We start from the raw sequence: 27,925 nt of genomic DNA on the forward strand, positions 1-27,925 counted from the left end.
TGATGTATGTCTACATAGTTTAGCCATAAAGCTACATTTTTCAACATTCTTTGTTATTATTACCTTTTTGTTGGCACTGAGGTTTTCAGCAGGGATCTGAAGTGTTACTTGATAATCTGTTAGTTTACTCATTTCTTCTGCTAAGAAGTTTGCTTCTCTCACCAGAGTATTTGCCTTTACTATCTGCTCTCGAAGTTTAGCCAGGCTCTGTCGAAACAATTCATCCCTGTGGTACAGTAGGTAACATGAAAAATACACAGAAACCTATTTCTATTATTGGAAAGCTGCAAATAAAGGTGCTAACAAAGACTTTTCTGAAACTGGTATAAGAAGAATTGCTTTGTAGCACTGTGTCAGCGAACACAAAACACTGTCAGACAATTTTATTGAGGAAAAGCAGTGATCACGTATTAAACAAACAAATTACTGTCAAGGCAAGTCTAGCACAGTGATGCCCAAATAAAAGGACACAGTAATATGGGAGCTGTTAGAGTGATGATTTGTTTAAAGCCCTAGGGACATTCCTGATTTTCAAGAAATGCAATAATTGCAGCTGTCTTTGTCTTTAATCTGGAGTCCTGTTCCACAGAAACTATCAGTCCCAACATGTAAGACTTCATCTTGATAAAACCTGCTTTTCCTCAGATCATGATGTTGGAACCTGCAATCACTGCAAGCCACAGCTTTACATCACAGCAGCAGCTTTGCAGTGCTACAGACCCCAAGACCTCCTTCCACATACTTAAGCCATCTCAAGGGAACATGTTAAAAAATTACAAATAAAAAAAATCTTACATCCTATGTACCTAAAGTATCTTTTAAGTAACAGATGAATGAACACAGGTTAAAGCTTGTGCACTCTGCACAGTTAATAATCTCTGGACAAATTCCAAAAAGGATTTTTAGGCCTGTCTGAGCAAATCCATTCTAATGTAACACCTGGCAAGCCTGCTCTGACACACACTGTATACATACACCTGTATACTAAGATACACTCTCACCTGGGACTCTCATCTTTAATCTACCTTTTAGAAGTATCACGATTATCCTCTGAACAAATGCCCCCATTCATTCTGCCTTTCTTTGTAATCTCAACAGCACTTACTGTGTCTCATCATCTTCATAAAACTGATAATCAAACTTCAGATATTTCAGTCACCAGCACTCCCCTGTAGAATTTTTTAGCTTTTCTGTGCAAAGTCCTACTGAAATATGGTACATGTTGTGCACATACACTTTATTTCTACAAAATATCCTATATTATGGGTGGATCTAGTAGGAACAAGTAAACTTCTGGGCCTTGCTGTGAATAAAGGTAAAGTTTGCCTACTTGCCTTTATTCAAATATGCTTAGATCTTTTGCATGTCTTTATAGTACAAACCACAAACAACTGGTAATATGCCTCTCAGTCACTAACAGAATTCTACTTGAATGGCTAACTTTCCCCAAAATATCCCCAAAAGCAGCCTGGCTAATTCAAATTGCACTGTCTGGGTCCCCTGGTACCATACCAAAGTGGTAAAAAGCCAGCAGCATTAGCAAGCAGCCCTGAATTTTAGTGCCTTCAACATGCTAAAACATGCAGTTTTGTCCCTCTGCCCTATCTGGCCTAGGTTTGCAACAGTGGTGGGTTTCCTTGGATAGCTGGATTTTTAGTCAACTTCCTCCATATCTGCTCCCGGTGTTGTATGGAAAATTCCTTTCCCACTGCCTCTTGCTTCTGTTATCCAGGCTATCTAGATAAGCAATTCCAGACCATGCTAGTGACACATTCCACAGACAGCTATAATTTTGGATTCACCCAGAAAATGAAGCTAGAGCCAGGAGTTGCTCACTAAAAAGTACTAAATTATGAGAGTGCATTACACCTGCAACCACTGTGAGAGCGCTGCCTAACTTGAGAAAGAGAAGGCAGCTTTGATCTCTAAGTGCTGTAAGAGCCATTGGATCCTGCTACAGCCAGTCCCTTCCTTGATCTGGGACATCATGATCTGGCAAGCTTCTTGGGGAGGCTCCCGTACCAATCTTAGCTGGATTCTTGAGAGAGGAATGGTTTAAGACTGTAAAGAGAATTTATGAGTAACTCAACCAATTATTATGGGCAGTTCTCATTACAGTTGTGTTTTTCTGTATACAGCTGTGCCAGAACCCTTCCAGAAACTTACAAAAAAAAGTTTCAGAGAGGATTTTTTAATTCTTACAGCATGAAACATATGACAAGCTCCATTAGGTATTAACTGGAATAAATATTCATTGAACATGAAATACTGAAAAAATAATTTAAGCCAAACAAGGAAGAAACTTGAGCAAATACTCATTGGACATGAAATCCTGAAACAATCATTTTAGCCAAACAAGGGAAACAACTGACACTCACAAGATATCACTGCAAGTCTCTGGGACTCCTAAAGCCAGATACAGAATAAGCTGAACTAAACCTCTGGTCCAGTACACCACTGCCCCAACAAATTAAATTTGTTCGAAGTTACAAAGGGTTAACTTTTTGCCAACAGGAATTAACACCAGCCCAGGTATCTGTCCTTCCACAGTCAGCAGAAAGCTGGAATAGACTCTGTGCAATGTGTTCCAGCTGATCTGACAGATACAACCACATGCCTACATCTGATACCTCTCAAATTCATTTTCTTGGCTGATCTGGTAGAGTTCAGCTTCATTTGCAACAGCAACTGAGCAGCAGCTAAAACAGCACTAATCAAATTCTGTGCAATGCAGACTCTTGGCTGTTTCGCACATTTTTCACTTCCAGTCTTCCCATTCTTTCCTGGATTTCTTGCCTTCTGGCCGGTTGGCTGGTAAACATCCTCTCAGCAACATGTAACCATGCTTTTACAGCAGATATCACTCAAAGATTTTTTTTCTGGTTTGTTATTTAAGAAGATTCAATTTTTTCCCTTTTTTCAGAAGCCCAAACCTCTTCTAGAACTATAAAAGAATAAAAAGTATAACTAAGAGGATCTTCTGAAGCACAGGAAACTGATAATTCAGAAAACTGCCTACTCAATGGCAGTGCCACCAAAATGTTATAGACTCCTCACTGATTGCTCCAAAGAGCACTCATTCTTCTCATTTTTACAATATAGAAAAGTACAGGCTTCGAGTAGTTCAATAGTTATATAGAGTAAAGCATTCACCCATGAAATCCAGAGGCAAAACTGCTTGTTCAAAGCACAGTTCCTCCTAAGAAACATCTGACAACTACTGAGAAGTGAAGGCTGGCAGAATACCCAGCCTTGATATCACTCCAGATTCTCTTTTTTTTTTTTAATGTGATTACATGGTTACGGTGGTTAACTTTAAACTAACCAATTACCATTTTTTCTTCTCAACTCGCAAGGTCAGGCAAGTTTTTTACTACTTCCTTTTTCCTTCAATTGCATCTTTTTAGAGATGCCTTGCCAGTAAGCCCCATTCTCATTTCTGCTACAGAAGTGGGTTATCAATGATTTCTTGGAGGCCTTACTGTGCTCAAAGCAATTCTGAATAGCAAGGGCTACAGCTAGTGTGTTTCTCACTCTGCACTCCTTGTGCAGCCCTAAAAGAGCCTGAAAATCCCAACCATGACTCTGCAACATTTCACATTCAGTTCCCAGTGGTTCTGTTTTTAGCTCTTACAGGGGCAAACAATTTTAATTAATGTTGAATCACTGAACTACTTCTTCCTATACTTGCCATGAAAAACATTCTAGTCATTGCTGGTCAACAGTTAGCTATTTGTTTAGGTTTTTTTTCCCAGGGCAAACTGGGAAGAAATTATAAAACAAAATCTTGCACAAAAACTAAACCAAGATCTGTTCTGTTCTATTTCTAACACACTCAGTTTGAAAGCTGAAACACAATCTTAGCTATCCTTTTTTAGACTTGTCTTATAAAAGGATTTGGTTTTTTTTAACACTGGAGCATAAAGCAGAAATAATTACATAGGAAAGAGCACTCAAACTCACTACATATAGAAAAAAAATGCTGAGTGAATTAGGAAGTTTCTGTTTTAAAAGAGAAACAGATGAAAAAGAAATGTATAAGAAACCTGTTAGTACATCTAGGCATTCTTCCTGATGAATTAGCCCCATGACACAATACTCATTTGTATGCAGAAAACTTAAATCATCCTGTTTGCTGCCCCTTGAACTTCTCTCCACGGAGCTGGCATCCTTCTCTCCTCAATGATACCAAGAACAAGTTTCTCTCAATGTCAAAGTGCAGACACTCTGCTCACATCTTCCTAAACCGCATTTTAACTCTCCCTGCACATCTCATGATGATCTTTCACCAAGGCTGCAATCAGGTGCCATGCTATCCCTTTGCAAAGAGGTCTGTTCACCTCATGGGTGAACTTCCCTTAACTTCCTCAACAGCTCAAACACAGCAATTCTCCTCTAAAGCTGGGCTTACCTTTAGAAACACATACATCCAACATATATGGATGCCCATTTTCTGTATTTTTTAATATTTTTTTAGATTGCAAAATACCATGCTGTCATTGTATAGCTGTAACACAAAATGCTCCTTACTGGACTCTGTAGTCTTAGTTGACAAATTTATGTTTCTGCATTATCCTTTCCTTTATTTCAAGAACTAGAACAATAATTACTAAACCAAACATTTCATAAGCACTCTTCTAGTTAAAAAAACCCAAATAAACAAAAAACCCACGAACCCCCCAACCTATAATATTGATTATTTACTGATAACAGTAAAAGCTATATTTTTCTGTGTTTTGTGAGTTAAATCTTGCACATGTTACACATTGGAACTTAGTCCTAAACGAAATGCCAACACTTTGGTGGAAGCAGATCTCGTACTGCACACAAACTCCACAAAAAGTATTATCGGTTTCTGACAGAAGGTTCAAGCCTCATCTTTCACCCTTTGTAGTTCTCTCTGATTCCTCTGTTTTAACTCCAGTGTTCTCACCTCTCTTCTGTCCAGAGATTCACTTTGTGCTGTGCAGTCTGAGCAGTGTAGGAGAGCCTGTCGCTGCCATGCTGGTGCTGCCTTTCTGGGGAGAGCTGCTGCCGCAGCAGCTCTAATTCACGCTCATACATCAGCCGCTGCTCCTCAAGGGCACTCCGCTTCTCTTCCAGGTATTGTTTCTCCAAGATCTGGACCACATTTTGTACTGGGTCTAAAAGAGAAGAGAGGAAAAAAAAGAGGAAAAAATTATCCAGAACTGTGAGAAAGTGCCATTTTGGCATTACAGAACACTCATTATTTAGTTGGTAACAGCAATTAACACATCCCGGAGGCTTTGCAAACACAAGATGCTCATTGCCCCCCAAAACAAAAGTAAAAAAAATAAATATTGCATTAAACAGATATATCCAAACAGGAAATAAAATACAAGTCATGCAAAGAGGCTAGAACAATGGTTAAGGACTCTTGCCTATTGCATGTCTCAGTGCTGTGAAGTTGTAATATATTCCAGAATCCCAGTAGGAAAAAAAGGAATAGTGGAAAAGGAAACAAATAAATATGAAAACAAAGCAAAACAAAAGGGAAGATGATGTTAACCAGAGAAGGAAATGACTTAAGGAAGTAAAAAGCAATTTACTTTCTCCATTTTGGCAGAGAATGAAACATGTTGGAGAGCTGCAGATGGAAACCGAGACAAACGAATTGTCTGACTGGTCACGCATCAGATTGCACTAATATGCTGCACAGCACTGAAGCAGACAAAGTATGTCCTGGAGGGAACTTCTGAGTTTAGCTTTACAAACCACATTTCATCTCAGTATCAACTCAGAACAAATACCCATTTGGCTACTCTATCCTGAAAAATCTGCTTGTGTCAATCTGAAGTGCACTGAAATTAAAGAAACATTACTCTGTCTATTCCTGGATTTAGGTCCAGTGCCAGACTGTGCCTCTGTATGAGCCATTTAATGGCATAAGCTCCTACACTCTACCAGTATATATATCTGCTTCATATCTGAAACCTCAAATACAGCAAAAAAGTAGTTGGTAAGATAACTGAGTGACAGCATGCCACCTAACAGTTGCTGATTCTGTACACCACAGAGGAAGGGAGAGGAGTTCCAAAGATGGAGTGGTGGATTATTAGGGGAAGCAATACTGCAGCTCTATGACATAACAGGATTTTCAAATGCAAAAAACTTCAGCTTTAAAATAACTGTTTGTGATTCCTCTTCTATTTCATCAGCATATAAACAAAAAAACCGACCGAACAAAACCCAACCAACCAAACAAAAAGAGCTGCTGTGATTTAGTTATAACCATCTTGCCTTTGCTTCTTGCAAATACTTCTGCAAGTTGCTACTGTGGTTCTATCCTTATCCCTGGAAAAAATTACTGGCTTCACACAAGGGCATAATAAAATAACACCACAAAGGTAGTTATAATGCACAAAGTTAAAAATCAGTCCATATAAATAGCAACCAAATAGCAAACTAGTGATGCATAAAAGAGTCTTAAAATAACGAGAAATATTACTTTTTAGTACATGACATTCTCAGAAAGAAGTTAGCTATTATTAGCTTTTAAACAGACAGTGCAACAAAAAAACCTTGACTGAACCATGTTCTAATATTCTAGGCTACAAATCAAGGTATAAATGTTGATCTGCATCATTGTTGTCCTCATAACTCCTCCAGGTAATACCAGAATTACCTTCACATGCATAATCCCCAAACCAGTTTTAGTTATATGTAAGAATGTTTGAGAAATCAGGTATTATGCAGACGATAGTGAAGAGACATGGAAGAAATTAAAAGCCCTCTATTGTGTTTGCAAACACAGGAAGTGAATCTAAGGCTGACTCATTAAGATGAGACTTTCCTAAACTGGTCAAAGAACAGCTACGAGTTCAAGGAGCAGATTTCCTTAATAAAAGATATCTTTTCAGCCACTTAGATTTACAGGATCACAACCAACACAGGATCAAATATCTGGAACAACACAGGGAAAATATCTGGAACAAGATGCAAGAACTTAGTCTAAAACTTCCCAGTTTCAACATAATCCTCTACTGTTTGGGGTAGAGAGGGGGGTGGGAAAGGTGAGTTACGCTTGTATTGTAATGCAAAAGGTAAATTCACACTTCTGGAAAACTCTTTCATTTAACTTTTGAAAGAGTTTACACAGAAAACCCTAAGCCTGTCACAGGAAAAAAGCAAAATATGGTGTGAACTATAATCTACTTCAGTAGAACATGAAGAAATAGACAAGTTTTTCATAGTTCAGAAGAACTACAATAGTGTTTAAAATAAACACCATGTTCCACAATTTTGGATTCTTCATGCAAAGTCAAATAAATTAAGGAAGATTCTTCCCAGTGCTGGCCAAATACACAGCAAATTCCATAGAGTGTTAAAAGTCCCAAGTCCCAATCCTTCACATATTTATGTGACAAGAGTTCAATCATCCTGAAAAAAATATTCATATGCAGTTAATCTTCTGCAAAATCGTAGAATACTAACACTGAACATAAGGATGCTTTTTTCTTTATAGGATGAACAGCATCTATTACCTTGCTACAATGTCACTTAATTCACATCTGGAATCTGTTAGTCCAGTAACAACAGTGCTGAATAAATTCCTTAAATTTCATGTAAGTGTATTTTTCTAAGCAAACTAGAAGAGGGTTATGACATAGGTTGCTTTGCTAAGTTTCATCAAAATCCCCTCCCTGAGCTGTAACAGTTTTGTTTGCTTAAATGAGAAGCGGCCTAACCTAATCACATTGTTTACTTAACCACTGCACAGTATACAAGAATAAAGTAAACTTCTTTGATGCATTCTGTGTTTGACCAGCATCACAAATTAGCAGTACAAAGTTGATCTGACAGAATCCCACAAAGAAAGTCAACATGTTGAAGGAAGGAAAGAATCTGGGTGTTTTCTTTACAGCAGTTTTCAAAGTTACACATTTTCCTCAGAGGTTCTTTGGAGTTGGATGGAGTCTGTGACACTGTTGTACGAGTTACGTGCCATAAAAACAAATGTGTTTGAACCCTGGAGAAGCCAGGCTATTTATTTAAAGAGGATTACAATTCTCAAACAAACCAAGGGGAGGAAAAAAAAAAACCAGAACAAAGGAAACTAAACCCTCTTGCTTTGGGCTATATCTATACATGCCTATAAAATAATTACCTAATCAAATTTTTAAAATACCTTTTTATTCCCCCCTTAGGGTTTCTCCAGAGAATATGGGTAATAGAATTAACTGTCTTCAGTCATTTAGTTATTTGTTCTTCCTTACCCACATTTATTTTTCATTTTAAGGAAGAATAAATAAATGGAACTGTAACAAAGCTGCTTTACTTCTTACACAACAAACTGGAAGCCTGTCGAAAAAAAGGTGTTTTAGTTATACCACTGAGAGAACCAGAACCTAGCAGCACCATATACCTTCAAATCAAAAGGCTGTGATCCTCAGTCACTTGTTTTGTCAGGGTTTTATTATCACTTACTACTCCAATTTAGTTAAGCAACATCTATGTAGGAGTGAGTAGAAGAAGCAGAATAACTGGGGTATGACACCTCTGAAACTGTGCAACATGTATGACTGCAAACATTTGCTGTGCATTAGGGAGGAAAGAGCTTAAAGGGAACAGCAAAGTCTGTACTTTTATTGGCCAAGATGCAGAAGGCAACCAACCAAGACAAAAACTGGCCTGGACCCCAGTCAGAAAAGCCTACTGAACTAAGATATAAAGACACTTGGAATATTGTGAAGAATTGTTTCAATCAGCTAGATAACAGCACATGAAAACCAAAAAATGTGCCCCCCTGTTCAAAGAACACTGACTCATTGTAGACTGCTACAGTTCAGTCAAATCCCTGGTTAGTGGCAAACAGATCAAGCATAAATTAATGCTTTCAGACTTCTCCAGCAGCCTCATGCACGAGCCAATTGAGTTCAAAACCTTTGTCCCAGTTTTGGCACAGATATGGGATGGTTTGAGGCCTTAACACAGGCAAGAGAATCTTCACGAGGGATGACAACACTGACGACCACCAGGATGGCAGATTCATCTGAAATTCATCTCCTGGTACAAGTGAACCATAAAGAGAATATTTCTGTTATCAAACAGCAATTTCACATCAGTTTAAGTGACCTGACCCTGTAACTCACTCACATGCTCCCATTAAAAGTAAAACTGTAAAAACTCTGCAAAAAATTGCTACAACATTGAGCATACAAAACCAACATGCTGTACTCAATGGTAAAACAGACAAACCTAAAGAATAAGAGGACATCAAGAAAAAAGTAAACCACAGCAAGCAATGGAAATACTGTGAAGATATGAAGAAGAACAGAAAGCAATGAATTACCATATACTGTGTCTTTTTGGTCAGTGACCAAGTGCCTCTCAAATTTTGTATATTATCACTGTACAAAGCATTCAGTAGTTTACCAAATTTTTCAGCACTTCTTTATATGAACTATGACCTGCCTTCTGAAAATCATGAAAAAAACCCATATTGTTTTATATGTACACCATACCATTATTTTATTTATACTATATTTTATTGTCTTGGCCCAAAAAAGCATCACAATTTGTTTTAACAAAGATGAAATGAAATACTGTGACCAAGCATTGAAAACCATGCTAGCTGACATTTGACTATTGGTTTGTTATCATTTCAGTGTTTTTCTGCTAAGGTTAAAAGGGTATCAGCAATATTTGATTCAAAAGGAAGCATGAAACTAACTGAGCCATATCTAGCGCAACCTTGTCTGCAGTAACTTTCAGAACCAAGAGCTTAGAAAGACTTGGATGAAGATTTGACAGTGTGGTGGGTTTCTGTGGTTGGGTTTTGGTAGTAGGGGGTGGGCTACAGGGGTGGCTTCTGTTAGAAGCTGCTGGAAGCTTCCTCTGTCCCGTGGAGGCAATGCCAGCCGGCTCCAGGATGGAATTCCTGCCGCTGGCCAAGGCCAAGCCAATAAGGAGTGATAGTAATGCCTCTGTGATAACATATTTAAGAACAGAAGCTTGTGGCGCAGATAAAAAATTCCAGTCAGGAAGAGCAGAGTGAGAACATGGGAATAACAATGTAGACACCAGGGTCAGTGCAGAAGGAGGGGGAGGAGGTGCTCCAGATGCTGGATCTGAGGCCTCTGCGGCCTGTGGTGCAGACCATGGTGGAGCAGCTGTGCCCCTGCAGCCCATGGAGGATCATTGGGGTGCAGAGACCCACCTGCAGCCCATGGAGGAGCCCACGCTGGAGCAGGTGGATGCATGAAGGAGGCTGTGACCCCATGGGAGGCCCAAGATGGAGCAGGGTCCTGCTGGAGACCTGCAGCCCATGGAGAGGGAAGCCCACGCTGGAGCAGGTTTTTCCCAGGTAGGATTTGTGGCCCCTGCGGGGGACCCACACTGGAACAGCTCATTCATGAAGGACTGCACCCCATGGAGGAGTGACCCACAGGACAGCAGTTTGGGAAGAACTCTTGCTTTTGAGATGGACTCACGCTGGAGAGGTCCATCAAGGACTGTCTCCCATAGGAGGGACCCCATGGGATGAGGGGAAGGACTCCTCTCTTTGAGCAGTGGCAAAAACAACAACTGACCGTTACCCCCATTCCCTGTCCCCCTGCACCACTGGGGATGAGGAGGTAGAGTCTGGAAGGAAGGTGTTTTTAAGATTATCTTACTTCTCACTCGTTTGCTCAGATCCTGTTTGCAATAAATTCAATTAATATCCCCACTTCAAGTCTGTTTTCCCTGTGATGGTGATCAGTAAGTGACCGCCCCCAGCTCTTAACTCATGAATCCTTTACTGTTTTTTTTCTCTTCGCTGTCCAGTTGCAGAGGGGAGTGAGAAAGTGGTTTTAGTGGGTACCTGGCATCCAGCCAGAGTCAACTCATTACAGACAGACATAGGATTACAACACAACTGCACTATAACGGAGAGCAGAGGCACAGATAGAGTTGTGTGTAAGGGTTCAAACCAACTGCTAATTTGTGTATGTATTTATAACTAGGTGCAAACATTCTTTCACATTTATATATTTATATATGTTTAATTTTTATATATATGCACACACCTAACATGGTTTCTGCAAAATATCTCACCCTGAAAATGTTCCAAAGGCCCCTGGAACAAGTGCACTGCTTGTTTTACCCAGATATTGAGTTCTGTGCTGAATTTGTTAGGCGATCCAAAGGAACGTTTTTATCTGGCCTTACCATTACTATTCAGTGTCTTCATAATAACTTCCATTTGTGCAAACTCATAGTTGTAGTCTGGTTCTGAAGAAGCTTCACTAGCTGCATCTAGATCATGCTCTCCCAGTGAAGTTTCTTTCTCAAGGTCTTTCAGCCAATCTCGACGTTTCCTCTTTGGTAAATTGATTCTGTGTAAAAATGGAAATTCAGTTTATAAACAAGATTATGTGGAACAGAAAAGGAAAAAAATTGGCTGAATGCAAAGTGCCTGGAATATAAATATCAACTATTACCTAAAAAAGTGGTTGTTTCCCCATAATATTCTATCTCCATGCCATAACTGAGTGACAGAACATACCAGTGCACCATTTACACAGGATCTGAAAGAAGAAAATACAATTTCAGTGAAATCTTAAAAATAAAAGATTGAAGAGCTACTGTTTCTCCCATCTGCCAACAGTCACTTGTATCATATGATGCACAAATCTGCCAAGTTCTCATTAAAGGGTCACTGGGAAAGTTACTGCTCTGACTTCTACTGTCAGAATTAGCACCTTTCTCCTCTCCTCTGGCTGGTACATCTCTTCAGTAAACATACAGACAAGTTTGCTTTTGTTTGCCAAGTTTTCTTTAAATGCCCATTTCTCAAAGTGGGTCACTGCCTGTTTCTTATAAACAATGTGTAAACTTGAATGCATGCAAATCCTACTGACAAAGCTCTCCAAGATACAACTTAGTTAACACAAAGTTTTAAAACATGCTGTTAACATATTTGGCATTCAAGCATAAGAAAAGATTCTTAGATCCAAGTTTTATTCTTTCAACAAATGGAGTCTCTATTATTAACAATGGTCTATTTTTGTGAACATCTGGTATACTGCTGTATTTCTTTGTAGGTTTCTTTGTATTTAAGTTTCAATCACAAAATGGGAAAAATTGAACTTTTGCATACATGACTCACAAAGCAGAGCATTTTATTTGAAAGGAAAAAAATCTTCTGTGAAATGAAAAAAGCCTTTTCAGATGCAATGTTCTCATTTCAGCTGTCTCTCTGATGTAAATCAACACAAACATGCAAGCATTTAATTTTAAACCATATTTTTATTTAACCTCTTTTCAATGAAATTCTGGTAACTAAATTTCTGTTGACACTAGTATGTTAAGAACCGTTACTTAAATCATGGAAGATCAGATGTGACTAAAAGAAAATATGTATTTTCCACAAACATGTGCCCATGTTCTTGCCAGTCAAAATGACTGATTTCCAGTACAGTAACTCTTATCACCACAGGTCTGAATCCCATCTGTTGAAATTTTGTACTGTAGGCTGCAGAAAAAAAAAAATGCATTTGACTAAAGGCAGAATGATAGAGATTGGATTTTTAAGGTGCCTCTCAAACTTTAGTTTATCATTCTGATACTAATCTGTACATTATTTAGATATTCAAATTTCAGACAAGCAGCATGACTATTAACTAGGACAAAGGTAGTGCTTATCACATGCCATTGGAGCTGAAGTGACAAAGACATTTACAATTCCACTCAAGAAGCCACAGAGCCCCTGGAATGAAAAACAGTTAAAATATAGATGTAGAAACAAAAGATGAAATGTGAATTGACACTGCATATTAACTAGACACAACAGTAATTAAGGAGTTAGAAAAGAATTCAGATCTCTAAAACACCTCTTTCTCAGAAAATACTGAACTTTACAACAGGAACTACTTACGAGGCACAGCTGTCCCCCATCAAGATAGCTTGCTATCCCATCACATAGGCTGGGATAGCCAGCAGTATCCCAGTGATACAGACAACCAGTGGCCCCTCACTCCTACCAAAAACCTTCTTATGATGACTTACTCTGAGCCAAACCACTGAGAGCCTGTTATGCTGCAGAGTGCGTGGGGGGGTGTGTACATGTGTGGGGATATCTTAGTTTTAATCGCTGAATTTCACTTCTAAGTGTCTGTTTAAGTCAACTATATTGAAGCTACTCATTGATCAGAACGTAAGATACTTCTGTCTATGTAAGATAAAAATGCGTGAAAGTTATCTTCTGGCAAAGAACAGCAAACACGTCAATGGAAAGTGCTGCTGATCTTCCTTACCTTGCATTTTCTTTTGGTGTGAGTGTAACTTCTCCATCTAAAGCAATATCAATCTCACAGTGTTCTGGTTGGATTCCTATACCAAAGAGCTGTATATCCTGAGAGGTATCTGCACCAACTCTTGTGTGATCCTAGAAAACAAATTGTTACTAAGAGACAAGCAAAATACCACTGTTGATATAACTAAGAAAATATTAGCTAAAGCACTGAGACTGCACAGTCTGCATGCTCTCCTTTGCTAAGCACTTCTGTAGGTAGGGCAGAAGAGGTGCCACAGCAGATCTGAAGATTGTAACAGGCACACACAAATGGTTGTTCTGCTCTGCACCTCATACAGTTTTAGATAAAGCAAAATAAAGCAGTTGACATACAAACTGAAATACTACCTCAGTCACTAAAGCAGAAAAGAAGCTATGAAAATATGAAAATATGTCTTTCATATATTATTGACAGGAAGCTCACATTCCCCTTACAAATTTATTTGGTTTGTATTTCATACTACTTCACTCTGACACAAGACTATGCTAAACACAATAGTATGAGAGCTAGTAATACCAGGAAAATAGATTTCTGTAAATTTTTAACAGTGCTTTTTTAAACCCCTTTCTCATAAGCTTTCTGTCACTGAAGACCTCATTACTCTTCCTGAGTACTGATTACTACTAAACATCATCTCCTTATGATAAATTCATCAAATATTTAAAGCAATCCTCAACTCCCTAACAAAACGAAGCATCTAACCTGAGGCTCATGCTTCAAGTTCAGCCTAGAAGGCAATTCTATGCACGTTCTGTCTGGAAAAACTAGAATTGATCTCAACACTGGTACACGCTGAGCACTTCTACCACTGTTGGCAATCAGGAAATCAACTAGGAAAACAGCAAAGCTGAACTGCAAAGGGAGAACAAAAGCCTAAACAGTTGGAGGCCTATCCTATTTTGCTACAACTACTCTTAAAAAATCTACATACACTCCAAGTAACAAATTGAGCCAGAATTTCAAAACAAGTGTCCTTTCATTCTGTGTAAACATCTTTACCTTTTCTTTTCACATCCTTACCTTTAAATAGTAAACCAAAAGCTCATTGAGCGCAGGGTCCGCATTCAGGTTTACCAGATAACACTTGTCATCCCCAACCTTGATACCTGAAGACTCAAGGGAAATTCCCATGCTCTCTAGCTGCCTTTGCCTCTCCTGCAAACACAAAAATTGGTTAATGTTGCCTGCTGCAGTATGTAGAGGCAAGTACAGAGCAACTGAAGCTGAAGATGCACATGCTGAGAATGCATTCTGTGTATTGCTACCAGACATTGTTTAAGTACCACAGGGTCAACAGAATTTATTTTTACACACTAACCATAAAAAGTTATATCTACTTCTCAATCACCTGCTTCCCCAAAGTGGAACTTATTTATCTAAGTAGTCCTATTAAATTTATTAGCCTTACCCAAGCAGCTCTGTTATTAGAGCTACTTGTAAATAACGCAGTGTGGCCATGAGTCTCTGAGTTAGTAAAAAATGAGTCTCAGTTCCAATTAGTTCAAAGATAATCATAGTCATAAATAATTTAGAAAATAGTATGCCACAGTTTAGGTTGTTTAGCAGTTTTATTATTAATTGAGCTAAAGCATCTACCTCATCATGCCAAATCTGCCTTTTGTTTTGCTACAGTTTGTTTGACTGGTTGGGTTTAGTTTTTCCCCTTGTCCTTTTTCATTTTTAAAAACTTTTTTAACAGTGTTTGCACCACAACATTCTTCTGGAACATTAGGACTAGAAAAGAAAACCAAAAATGCTTATTCTACAAGCTATAGATGGTGGAAATTATAGAAAAGTACACTGGAATCCAGAAGTCTTATTTTAAGTATAATAATAACAATAAACAAACACTAGTAACTACATGTACACATTTTTGTTCTCCGGTTAAAAAAATCACTACAAGCAAAAGCAACAAATATGACCCACAGTTCTGATCCATTTGTAATCCTTCACTTTCTTAGTCACTTGAAGGGAAACACGTCCAAGATCCCATCGTGGTCTTAATAAATAAATGAGCTGCTCAAACGTATTTTGATGTTTTACTTTAAAATCAAATATTAGCTCTTATCAATGATATCATGACACAGCTAGATTTACTCTAATGAAATTTAGACTTAAAAAAACTCCAGCAAACAAACAAACCAATCTGCCCCCTTGAAACAAGGGGAAAAGACAAAAATTCAGAAGAACTTTATATAGCTGGTGGGGAAAACAGCTAATAAACAGTCAACTCATGAAATTCAGCTGACTTGCACTGTATGATTATCTGGCTTTCCTCTTCAAAATTTCTGAAATACCTGTGCAATTTCTTCTGTTTTCCTTAGCTTTTCTTCCCAGGTGACTGTTAGCTCTTTTATTAGTTTTTCAGATTCTTCCAATTTTTCCTTCAGTTCTGGTGCCTTCATGGCCTAAAAGATAGAAATTAGCTAAAACCCTCAGCTATTCTTCCCAATGCTTGCAAAAAAACCCCCAAAGACATCAACATAACATCAAATGCAATAAGTACAGATTTCTACTATATTCCCAGGTTTTTCAGAGTATAAGATGTAGAAATAAGTCACCTGCAAAGGAAGAGGGCAGAAACAACTGTAATGGGTCCAGATCTGAAATAGCTCCAGAGGCTAATGGAATGAAAAAAAATCTCTGTGCCTGGCCACTCATACTTCAGTGTCTGTATAAAAATATGTGAGTATTTAAAAACTTTTACGTCCTAGCTGTCTGAAGTTCAACTGCAAAGTCTTTCTTCCAACAGTAGTTTAAAATACAAAACCCTCCTGACATTTAGCCTTCCATTCTATCTCGGTTTTGTAAGTGCTCCTAGAGTTGCATTAAAGCTTTCAGACTGACCCTGTTGATTACCTTCGAAGGAAGGCATGCTCTGGAGCTAACACAGGCTTCTCATTTCACAACAGGAAACAGAAGCAAAGGGCTTGAATACGTCCAGTGCCAAGTAACAATTCAGTAGGCTGGCCCATAACTCTATATAACTGTTCTTACCAGAAGGTAGATGAGAGAACACTTAAAAAAATAATTAGTAAGACTTTGGACACCGACCTACTGATTGTGTTCAGCTGCAGCCTGCCAACATAATTAACAACAAGCTACAATAATATTTTCTGATGTAAAATAAGGAAATAGAACAGTTTTTTATTTATGAATAAAGTGAATGGTTCCTTTTTCTTATAGCAGATTTTCCCATTTCAGTCTGTAAGGAACTGTTCATATGAGGAACACTGTTCCTCAAAGAACATGAAGCTTAAACACCACACAAATTTACCCTCAAACACAGTCCTGTTCTTTTTCCACTAGTATTTTGTGTCCTGCCTGAACAGATCAAAAATATTTTCCTACCTGGTAAGTGTCTAATTTGTCCAGATATCACCAAGTAAACTATCCTTCCCAAATACTTTACTCTTCAATTAGAAGTATAAATCTAAGATAAGCATCAATCACACAGTGTTAAATATTAAGGCAGTGAAGTAAACTGTTGATGGTTTTCTGTGTTGCACTTATGACAATTTTTAGTAGATTTTCACAAATGTCAGAGAGACATGTCCCATAAATTTTGTGGCCCAATACCAGATTTATGCCTTTGCACACTTTTCCATTTGGCATCATATATAGTCTACCAATGCAAAAAAAAAAAAATCTCTTAATAAGTCTACACAATGAAGTTGTACACTAGCCCTTCTCTGTGCTGCATCAATTATTGTTTGACCTGAAGTTCTTCAAGAACTGTCTAGTCTGACAAGGGTCACCATGAGTACAATGTTGTCCTCATTTAAAAGTTATTAAAAGTAAGCACACATTATGTTGGATTGAGGAAACAAGGTTAATTATATTAAAAAAAAAAAAGAAAAGAAAAAAGAATGGCTGCAAGACTTTCTCTCATTTCATAAGAAAACTAGTCTTCCAAACAGAATTTGACATTTCCTTGGGAAACTCAGTTTACATTGTACTGTGAATAATGTTACCTCAGCTTGTGAGAGCTGTTCTTTCAGTTTTTCAACTTCTTCACGTAATTCTCTGATGACCCTAGCATTTGGATCTTCATTCACCACAGCGTGATTAACTATCCTTTTGGCTCTGTCTGCATATCTCAGAGTTGAGAGTGTTTCTTCATAGTTGTCTGCTGCTGGACTAATTGTGGCTATCATGGCAGTTTGGCTGTTTCCTCCCAAGTTGTCCTGTAGTGCACCCACAGAAAGTTTGAGGGTTAAAAATGGTTCTGATACTATACAATGTCTTTACAAAGAGACTTAAAATACTTAAAGCTTACTATTTAGGCACCGAAAAGTACTTCTGAGTATAAATTAATTAGTATGTTCCAAAAACATTCCCAACCACCTCTACCACCTTTGATTCCATTACAATCGAAAATAGTCAAATAGGATTTAACACAGAACTAACATAAGATACACCTAGCTGTCCATATTACGTTGAATAACTTATAGCTATGAGAGTTCCTTCACTCAAAGGACGAGAAATCCGTGTACATAGGGGTATACTACGATGATCCTACAAACTAGTAAGCTGACATCTTGTGAACATGGTGAACAGAAAATATAAATTACCTTGAGAAGCCAAGTGAGTACAGAGTCTCTGTAAGGCACAAACTTGTTTTTCCCCTTCCCTGCTGCTTGGTCAGCAAGTGATGATATAACCAAGCCCAGTGTTGAAAGTGATCTATAAATGCAAAACAGCAGAACAGGTTTAACACATATTCCAAATGTAGATTTACTAAAACACAGAAAAAGGGATTGCTCTGCAGAACTTCACATCCAGTTAAAAAATATCATAGAATAATTTAAGTTGGAAATGACTACAGGAGATCAGCCAGCTTGTTGCCCTGCTCCAAACAAGGCAATGTATGTCTTTAAAGTTACGTATTTGGAAGAAAAAAATGGTATCTATGGTGTTTCATCTCATTTGGTACCAAGACCATGTTCCAGAAAGACTGAGACTACGTTGAAATATTTAAATAGTTTGAGAAATGTAAAACAGACTGCTACAGTACATGGAGAACCACTGCCTTTGCTTAGACACCTACCTTTTCTCAGAGCATAAAAATCTTTCTGTTTTGGACACTGTCTCATGACACTCTTACAAGTCAGCGCTGGAAGCACAAAAACTTCTGTCTCTGGGAACAATGTTTTAAGAACACTGACTCAAATGGAGACTAAAACTGAACAATTCTCTAGCCAAAAGGAGGCATCCTCAAAACAAAACCAGCTATGGCCCAGGATAACTAGTCTGCCCTGGTGAACCAGAGACCAGCCAGCCATCACACAACAATAGAAGGCTGCTCATCAGAAAAGACTGATTAGGAGGTCCCTTGACAGATGGGTTGGCTTATAATTGAGGTAGAGGCTCTGGCTTCTTGTGTGGGAAATAGACCAAACAATATCCCAGATACAAAAGTGCTGCACAAGTGTGAAAGAGAAAAGCCCCAAATTGCTTAGCAGAAAGCTACATCCCAAATAACACTTTAGAACTGTGAAAAAAATAGCTAACTTGTTCATTTTGGTACATATACAACTTCTACTAACAGGGGTAACTATATTAGTAATCTGTGCAAAGCAGATGTGCATTATATTATCCAATTCTTATACAATCCTGTGTAAATTTTAAGTGACATCAGGGCTCTTGGGGTGAGTATGTTTAAGATAATGAGCTGGTTGAGAAGCCTGAGAACATTAAACAGACACCCAAAGGGTTTTAAAACAGACATTGCTGAAGCCCAAGAGTATACTGGTCTGTCGTACTCATGCTCAAATATCTGGCTACTCTCTATAACTACCAAAGAAATCTTCATCAGCATCGCAATTAAATAGTCAAATAAATCTTTAATTGTATTGTTCCACTACATCCACTTGCATTTTCTTTTCAAAAAGTTAGTATTATTTTAGTTAATAGGCAGCATTTGCATAATTTTTATAACAGTCATAGTGCTGCTTGAAACTGCCAGTGGTTCAGACATAACACTTATAAAATGACAAAAATGTTGCAGAAGAATATTCCAAGGAACATATCCAAAGCTAAGGTACCAAAAACCATTACATGTGCCACTGAAGATGTCCCTAATTGCATATAAAGATAGCATAGACCTGAGAGGAAAATTAAAAGAAAAAGCAATTTAAGGGGAGGCTAGGTAATCTGATCTCCCAAGAGAGCACTCTATTCGGTAAATTTGTCTATAGGATAACTTTCCAACTCACCTCTGAGAAATTCACAGAAAAGAAAAAGACAGTTTTAGTTTTGTGACCTAAAGAAAAGCCTAATAACCTCTGAAAGTTTGTGGGGGAAAGATAGGAAAAGGAGAATTAGTTCTTGTCTCCAGTCTCTTCTCTCCATAGACAGAGATGACGGCTTGCTAAACATGTGAGAGCAAACAGTAGGATGCTCTATGCAGCTCTATAGCAACCTCCTCCAGCACAACCAGCATAGTCCCAACGGAGTCCACTTCCAAGGGGCATAAATTAAAAAACCACTCAGGACTATTTTCCTCTGATTCCTCTTTCCCTCTTTACATAAGGTAAGTGTGAAAACCAAAGCCAAACCCTGAGAGTGGGGGAAGAAACGGACTGTCAGAAGTCAGAAGAGAAATAGGAAGAAGAGGGATATCAAAAGGACCTATGACTGAAAACTATTTCACAGCAAGGCTGCAATACCAATTTGAGTTACGGGTACTGCTTTTTAATGAACAGGAAATTATAAGATACAGTTTATTAACATGGGATTAAAAAACATTAAAATATTACTCCTCCTTATAAATCGTGATTTTATGTTAAGACTAACTGTTAACATCTGCAATAAAAGCCAAACTGGAATCATTTATGCACTCTGCTCGAGATTTCAAAATACAAAGCTGTTTAAAGACTTTAAGGAAAGCAGCAAAACCAAATGGCTGCCCAACAAAATAATTACAGGACTCATAGGCTGCTTTGCTTCATGCTAAATGATGCATCAGAGTTCTGTCATTACTTCGATGCTATCTCACGCTACTTATATATAATGAATCAACCAGAAGGCTTAAGCCCACAGTGCACAGCAGACTGAGACAGTTCAGAAGCAGCAGAGTGGACTTGTATGGTGCAAGATTACAGGAAAGTGCCATTTCTACACGCTGTTCTCCTTGTCCCTATTCCTCAGGCATGACCAGACTGCCCTTGCTAGCAGGCAATGGGAAGCTTGCACACTCCCACCACAGGCCTGAGTCAGCAGCATTCAAAGGGAAGTGGTGCTTCCTCACTGCAGGGGAATATCTCTGTCCCTAAATGACACCCGTTCAAGCTACTTCGGTACAATTTACAACCAAATTCTTCAATGAGCAGAATTCACTTCTCTATTTGTTAACTCTGAATACAAAAAACCCTCCCTCAAAGCAGCTTGGAGCCAGACCTGTCCCAGCCCGTTCCTTGTCCCCGCCTACAACTTAAAAAGTCTTCCTTTTGCATTCTCAAGTTAAAATGGCAACAGCTATTTTACTAATCAGAGTTAAATCTGCAGACTGCTCAGAGAAAGTATTTTTTCGTAGCCACTAATTGACAGCTTGTTTATTCTGCTTCCTCCTACTACTGTGTTCTAGAAATTCTTTGACTACACCACAAGGAGTTGTTAAACACCTCGTTTTCTACGCTGGGTATGGGAACCAGCACATCCTGCAGAGGAACATGCACATCCAGCTTTTCTATGAGGTATGGCAAGTCTCCCAAAAACCTCCTTTACTAAGACAACTCTGTGTCATCTCTGAGAAAAAAGCATAAGTAATCTCCGTTACAACTTTATGAAGATGTTGACACAAAATGACACATCTCTCATATGCTGAGTTGGAAAGGACCCACAAGGATCATTGAACCCTTGACCCTGCACAGGACCATGCCCAAGAGTCACACCATGTGCCTGAAAGTATCATCCTAACACTTCTTGAATTCTGTTAGACTTGGTGCCGTGACCACTTCCCTGGGGAGCCTGTTCCAGTGCCCAATCACCCCATGGGTGAAGAACCTTTTTTTAATATCCAGCCTAAATCTCCCCTGACATAGCTTCAGGCCATTCCCTCGGGTTCTGTCACTGGTCACCACAGAGAAGAGATCAGTGTCTGCCCCTCCTCTGCCCCTCACAAGGAAGTTTCAGACTGCAATGAGGTCTCCCCTCAGTCTCCTCCAGGCTGAACAGACCAAGTGCCCTCAGCCACTCCTCATACAGCTTCCCCCCAAGGCCCTTCACCCTCTTCGTTGCCAGTAAGTGGGAGAGCAATCCATCACCCCTGCTCTGCAACACGCTGTCCCCAAGATAGGAAAGAGTGTTTTTAATAGGAGAAGCTGTGGGACCAAGGTGGCATCTACCACAGCTTTAGCCAGTTTTCATCAGAAACAAACAGCACAGACACTTGCAGAGATTGGTGAAATGTTGCACTATGCAATTTTGGTACACAGAGCTGAGTGTAAATTCTCCCTGCTTTGTAAATAAACAGGTACATTATTTCCACATTCTTCTTCAAGGCAACAAAACACAGCACAAATAGCAAATTTACTTGCCAGCAGCTCCATTTTTGATCTCATTAAACATAACACATGCTACCAATACATGTTACTGGGTTTTTCATAAAAGAAAAATAATAAGAAAAGAGGTTGACATAGTAAGGTATATGGTTTATGGTTTTAAGTATATAGTATCACTCCAGAAAAGATTATTATCTTTCCCTAATAAGTAAGGTGCATCACACCCCAAAGAAGATCGCACACAATGTTCTCTGAAGAACTAGTCTCATAAAACATGTCCATCAATTCTGAGGCTTAAAAAGTCATTCATTAAAGCCTGAACAGCAAAAATCTAACAAAAGACACCAAGCACAGCATTAGGAATCCTCTTTTGCCTATCAGTTCCAAAAGATATTTCATAGAGAATGTTTAATAAATGGACTAAGTAATAGCATATAAGCTGTTATATTCTTGTAGCATATAAGAATTTTATTGAATAGAAAATGTAGAGCTGTTCAGTTTTTTTTTCTAAAATCTTTTTCTATAAAGGTTTGGCGCTTTTATTTGAAGTCCTGTATTGTCAAAGGGGTTCAGCATGGGCAAAACAAACCTTCCCAGCTGCATTGATACCATACAAGTTTAACACTGAATAAACATCCTAATAGGAAAAAACCCGCTGAAAGTCTTTCTGTATCTGTAGCTACACTTGCGATTTGTTAATAGCTGTTGGGAGGGTTGGCATTTGAACTCTTTCACAAGACCTAGAAAGAAACACTTAATTTCATCTTCATTTATGCAAAATACAAATAGAATTTCTAGTAAAACCAATCTGAATTTAACTAGTAACCTGCGGGGTAAGGTTTCAATATTTGCCATTAGGCAAACAGAGCCACATAATTTTGTTTCATTGAGACTACGCCGGTTGTGGCTACCACTATGATGCATTAAATGCAAAGCAGATTGGAAATTAAGCTAGAAAGAGCAAACATGTTCAAACTCAACAAGAGGTAAATTTAAATCACTGTAAGTATGAATGCTGTTCATACACACTTTGTGCCGTCATTGTGAACTTAAATACCAAAATATTTTGTAACATTTTAAAATTAAATTGAAAAAGCAGTAGCTTTTAATGGAACAGTTAGACTCTTTCTTTCCCAGAAGATTAGTATATTTAAGACAGCGGTAATAGTGTGCTAAATTCTTGCTTTTGGACAATAACACAGTAATTACGGTTAAAAAAATCCTTTGAAACTTGTCATTGCTTGAGCAAAAATGCCCAAGGCAATCCTAAACCAACACAGCTTCATTCTGATCCGATTTTCTTAAACTGTACATTACACCCTTACATATTTTAATTCATGTTGGAACAAAGCCATTCAACACTGCAACTTTGCATTCTTCCTTGAGCAGATGATGAGACAAACACATGAGCCTGGGGATAGGGTGTATAAATGAGTCACAAAAGGTATATGCTTAATTAAAGAGCACTGCTGTCACTTTTTCCAGATAAAATTCATATAGCCCTCATCTGAGTCAAGTATGAATCAGGATCCCTGTGCCAATGTCAGGAAACACATGGTGCTCAGCACAGAGCAGCTGAAAGAGCCATATTGAACTGCTTCTGAAGAAGCTCATTTGAGCTGACTTGTGACTAGCACATCAAGAGAGGAGGCCAAGGAAACAACAGTGATTTCTTCAAGACTAGGATTTGCATCCTGTGTATACCCAGGTCTTACTTGTTTATGTTGCTGCCTTCCTTCAGGCGTTCTCCTGCAGCTCCTGTTTTGGACACTCTCTCACTCCCAGCCAAATCCACCAGGCTGACCTTGCTGACCTTCTCTCCAGAATTCTGCGCAAATGGGACATGGGAGAACAACAGCTAAGAAACACTGGCAAAAAGCACTAACACTGGCACCATGAAACACTGCTCTTTATAATAATGTGGATTAAAGTATCAAGTTCAAGATATGAGAAGGAATTGTCACAAATTTTTACAGCTCTTTAAAAGTTACCCATATATTTTATAGTAAAGGCCTGAGGCACTAAGGAACCAGAATCAGCTGTGTGGTAACATCAATAACTTTACTGGCAGAGTAGGACACTAAAACATATCAACTCCAGCAACAGTTAAGACCTAGAAAGGTTTCATGGTGGCAATATAATCTTAAAAAGTGATCCAAATGTTTGCTTTATCTGATGTGCTTCCTCATTCTTCCAGGGCTCTCTCGATCTTGATTACTGGGCCCCATGGCATCAAGCACAAGGTCAAAGCACAGCTAAACAGATAATGTATGTGTAAGAGAAAGGAAAAAGAAGAATCCACCATAACTTCATAAATTAATCAACAGAAATACATACACCAGACTGCAGGTCATAAAGTGTCTGAGTCACTATAATATTGAATACAGCATGAGAGCGGCTGCTTTCCTCATTCATGTTGGTTGCAGCAACTGTTCGTGATTTGTTTCCCTCCGACATCAGTGACTCAATATCCTAGAGCAAAAAGAGTAAAAAGTGATGTTAGGATAAAAGCAAGTATTGTGCTTGCTGAACAAAATTCCCCTCTAGATGGAAGGGTGTGTACATGTGAGAGAGGAAGAAGGGAAGGTAGAAGCAATGAGAAAATTCTTTAAGATGTATTTGAGGTGGTACAGAGGGTATGTAAGTCCACAGAACAACATTAAATCATATCTCTGTTTTAAATGCTGCACTTAAAAGCCCAGCAACTACAGTCAATTCACCTTCTCCTTATCTGCTGCTGAAATACGTTGGTAACATCCACATCACAAATCATATTGTTTAATGGCAGTAATCAAGCCAACACAGATCTACTTACAGTGAACACAGGGCATCTCTTTACTGAATTAATACTATCTTCACTTAATTTGCTCGAGTTAGCTCACTTGAGCCTGTACCTTCTCACATGTGTAAAACAAAAATGACTACCCCAAGACTGCTATATGTGCTTGCTGAGTCTTCCAAAACAGTTTCAGAAGTCATCAGCCAAAAACTAAGTATGAACAATACTTACTAGAATTTGAACAAAGAAAGTGTGTTTTCAAAGTAAGAAATTTGCCATAAAAGCTGCAAAAAGCAGTTTTTATAACTCTATAATATACACAGATGCTTCAGAAAAATAAAAACCCCCATAAAAAAGCAAAGTGGTTCCCACATAATACTACACAAAGAATGAACATTTTTTTAAAAACATTTCCAAACTGCACTGCTCTGCTTATTTCCATTGGAGCTGTAGTAGTTCATTGGCTTCTACAATACTGATTTATTTCAATATGTTTTGGTAAATCAAGTGGACTCAGATGTTGTTGTGATTTAAGTTATGAATTACCTATATACACACCTATATAAAATAGAAGGTAGTATTCAACAACAAAATCAAAGAAATTCATGCTGGAAGACTAATATTCTTATTTTACAAGCCTCATATTTTCCATGTCAAGTAAACATTGTGTTTGTGGCATAAACCATGTGCATTGAAAACTGCAAAAGAATAAGATACCACTATTATATTTTTAACTTACATAAAGGTAAAACCAGTGCTTCTACATGAAATAAATACTCCCGAAGCATTACAGACCTTTGCAATTGTCAGAGACCATAATCACTCAAGAACCAAAATATCTGGATAGACATCTCTTATAAGATTCTTCTTGCTTGTGTACATAGGTGTTATTTATAAACTTGTCACGGGTTTAGATTTACCTCAAAGTTTGTAACAGCCAGCTGAGACAGGCCATCGACATATGGTCCCAACACTTTGTGCTCTCGAACCTTGAGGGACTGCCGACTCCTACGGAATAAAGTAGACTCTATGTACAATCTACTAATTACCATGGATATCCAAAAATTTTCATATGAAATAGGTATCTTTTATATAGCAGAAGCCAATTTATGTCCTTTTTATTGTAACAAGAGGAAGAAAGTATTCCAAAATTTGTAACTCAAAGTAACAATAAAGACTCAAACCAATCTAACCGGTTTTACTCTATATACGTGAATTATTTTTAATGCATTCTCCCACCCTGGTATTTGTGACTGTAACAAAACCTGAAATGCCTTATTTGGCAAAAAGAATGAGGAGAAAAGAAGGGAAACTAAAAATCCTCCCCTCAGCAATTTGCTAAAGCTTCAATTCATCTTGCATTTTCTACACTTTATTGACACATATCAAGTAAGTCTCAAATCTACCTTTTTAACTAACTTGTATACCTCTTCACCTTCTGCAATTATGTTCAAGAATCCAAATATATACCACATATATTAATGCTCAGCTGAAAAAATCCTATCAAACTACCTCTTATATAGAAATCTCCAAGTCAGAGAGCCTAACCAGTATTTCTGTGTAGACAAAACAGAAGAAAGAATGCCTGAGTACATTCTGAAGTGTCACCCTTCTATGTTCAAAGAGTTCAGCATCTAAACCATGAAAACCAAGTAAATAAGCTTCAAATTCCTTATAATTGATGAAAATTATTACCCAAATACTGTTTGGATCATGTGACAGAAATACTCCAGAATTTGCTCATATGCAGTTTTGCTGGTGGTAAACCACCTCATACAGTATTTGTTTGTATTATTAGGATGATAGCCTAATGTTTGAACTGATCCACAACAGTATATACAAGCTTTACATGAATATTCTTTCTGGTGTTTAGTATCTAATCCTCTCTAGAGAAGTCATATAAACATACAGTCTCAAAAAACCTTCTCAGGGACTTGCAAAACTGATTTCTATTTTTATAGTTTTAGACAAAAATAAGGAAGGCTGTGGGGGAGAGTGAAGCTACTCACCCTTTTGGGTCAAGCAGATCTCTGACTTTTTCATTGTAGATTTCCATATAGGACACTTCTACTTTAAAAGTATGAGATTCATTTTCTTCCACAGAGATTCTCTGAAATAAAGCACAACAGAGCCGTGGGATCAGACCCAGCTGCTCTGCATTGCCCATCATTGAAAAGGATTTTCCTGAACCTAAAGGAAAAAAAAAAGAGAAGAAAATGCTTTGAGTGTAATTTCTGAATTACTCATTTGTTCAAGAAGCACATGTTTTAATCCTCTTTTTATTCCTCCAGAAGCACATATCAGAACAACATGACATGCTATTCCAGACAGATAGCTTTCTCTTTGGACTACAAGGCACAGGCAAACAAAAAGAGAAATTATCTTAAAGGTTTCTTTCAGCAGGAACATTACTGGAGACCCCTTGGAACACACTCGAACACAAAAGACTGAATGAGCCTTCAGTAGGAACTACTGCTTTCAGGCTTTGAAAGTGACCCCAACAGGTAGCAACTAGGATCATATTGACAGAGCTGCTTTTAAGAACTTTACATTGTCAACGGCTGTGCCAAATGCTTGATATGTAATACTATGATATTTCAAAATACATTTTTGAAATGTTATCTATCTAAATATTTATGTTTTGTTCTTCTCACTTCCCATATGCACAAAGTGTTCCTCTCTTTAGCACAGGACACTCACCTGTCTGTCCATAGGCAAAAATACAAGCATTATATCCCTGAAAGGCCTTTTCAAGAATTCCTTCTCCAAGGCACTTGAACACCACTTCTTGACCTAGAAAATAATTGGGTTTGTATATTTTAAATTGAATAACATACTAAAATTGACTGAAAACGTGAATAAAAAAAGGTTTGCACATTACTTTTTTCTACTGAGAGCACTGATGAATGAACAAGTGATTTCACGCACAACTGAGTGACAAATTCAAAACTGTTGCCTGAACACAGTGTAACAACTTCCCATGTTTAAATGTATTGTTGATTATCTTGTGAAGGGAGCAGTTCTTCAAAAGGTGTTACATAAGTTGAAAGCTTAGAAAATAACATAGATGTCTAAATTTTTTATTTTTACGTGTAGTTTTTGCAAGTAATATCCATTATTTAATCACAAAATATGCCCAAGAGAGTACTGTAACAGCACTGCAATGAAACCCATTAGTGAGCTGGGACATTAGAGGCACAACAGATATCTTGCTAGGAATATTAGAAGTTGTTCTCTTGGGAACTGGCCTCAAGTTTCACCATAAGCTGCTGTAATTCGCCCGGTGGCAAGGTGATAGTGGAACCAAGATAAAAGCATTCCAATGACATTCAGTGAGGAAATGC

The 27,925-nt window shown here is 38.1% G+C and overlaps 1 protein-coding gene across 6 annotated transcripts in view; it reads right to left on the reverse strand.

Annotated features, from left to right (window-relative positions):
- The window catches only part of KIF13A (kinesin family member 13A), a 107,856-nt gene that overhangs the window by 25,350 nt on the left and 54,581 nt on the right, over positions 1-27,925 (reverse strand). For 4 of the 6 annotated variants that reach the window (XM_027654114.1, XM_027654111.1, XM_027654112.1 and 1 more), the window contains exons 5-18: positions 27,282-27,374; positions 26,591-26,771; positions 25,502-25,589; positions 24,140-24,274; positions 23,518-23,630; positions 17,873-17,984; positions 17,273-17,485; positions 15,596-15,706; positions 14,319-14,453; positions 13,260-13,390; positions 11,445-11,531; positions 11,173-11,339; positions 4,934-5,144; positions 64-226 (exon numbers count right to left, since the gene is read on the reverse strand). In XM_027654114.1, coding sequence (XP_027509915.1) covers positions 64-226; positions 4,934-5,144; positions 11,173-11,339; positions 11,445-11,531; positions 13,260-13,390; positions 14,319-14,453; positions 15,596-15,706; positions 17,273-17,485; positions 17,873-17,984; positions 23,518-23,630; positions 24,140-24,274; positions 25,502-25,589; positions 26,591-26,771; positions 27,282-27,374 — 1,940 coding nt within the window. Of the gene's footprint in view, positions 1-63; positions 227-4,933; positions 5,145-8,904; positions 9,028-11,172; positions 11,340-11,444; positions 11,532-13,259; positions 13,391-14,318; positions 14,454-15,595; positions 15,707-17,272; positions 17,486-17,872; positions 17,985-23,517; positions 23,631-24,139; positions 24,275-25,501; positions 25,590-26,590; positions 26,772-27,281; positions 27,375-27,925 lie in introns of all 6 variants that reach the window. The other 2 variants (XM_027654109.1, XM_027654108.1) reach the window with 1 other exon arrangement.

This window comes from Corapipo altera, unplaced genomic scaffold, assembly GCF_003945725.1.
Source record: "Corapipo altera isolate COAL_440 unplaced genomic scaffold, ASM394572v1 60, whole genome shotgun sequence".
Taxonomy (NCBI): Eukaryota; Metazoa; Chordata; class Aves; order Passeriformes; family Pipridae; genus Corapipo; species Corapipo altera.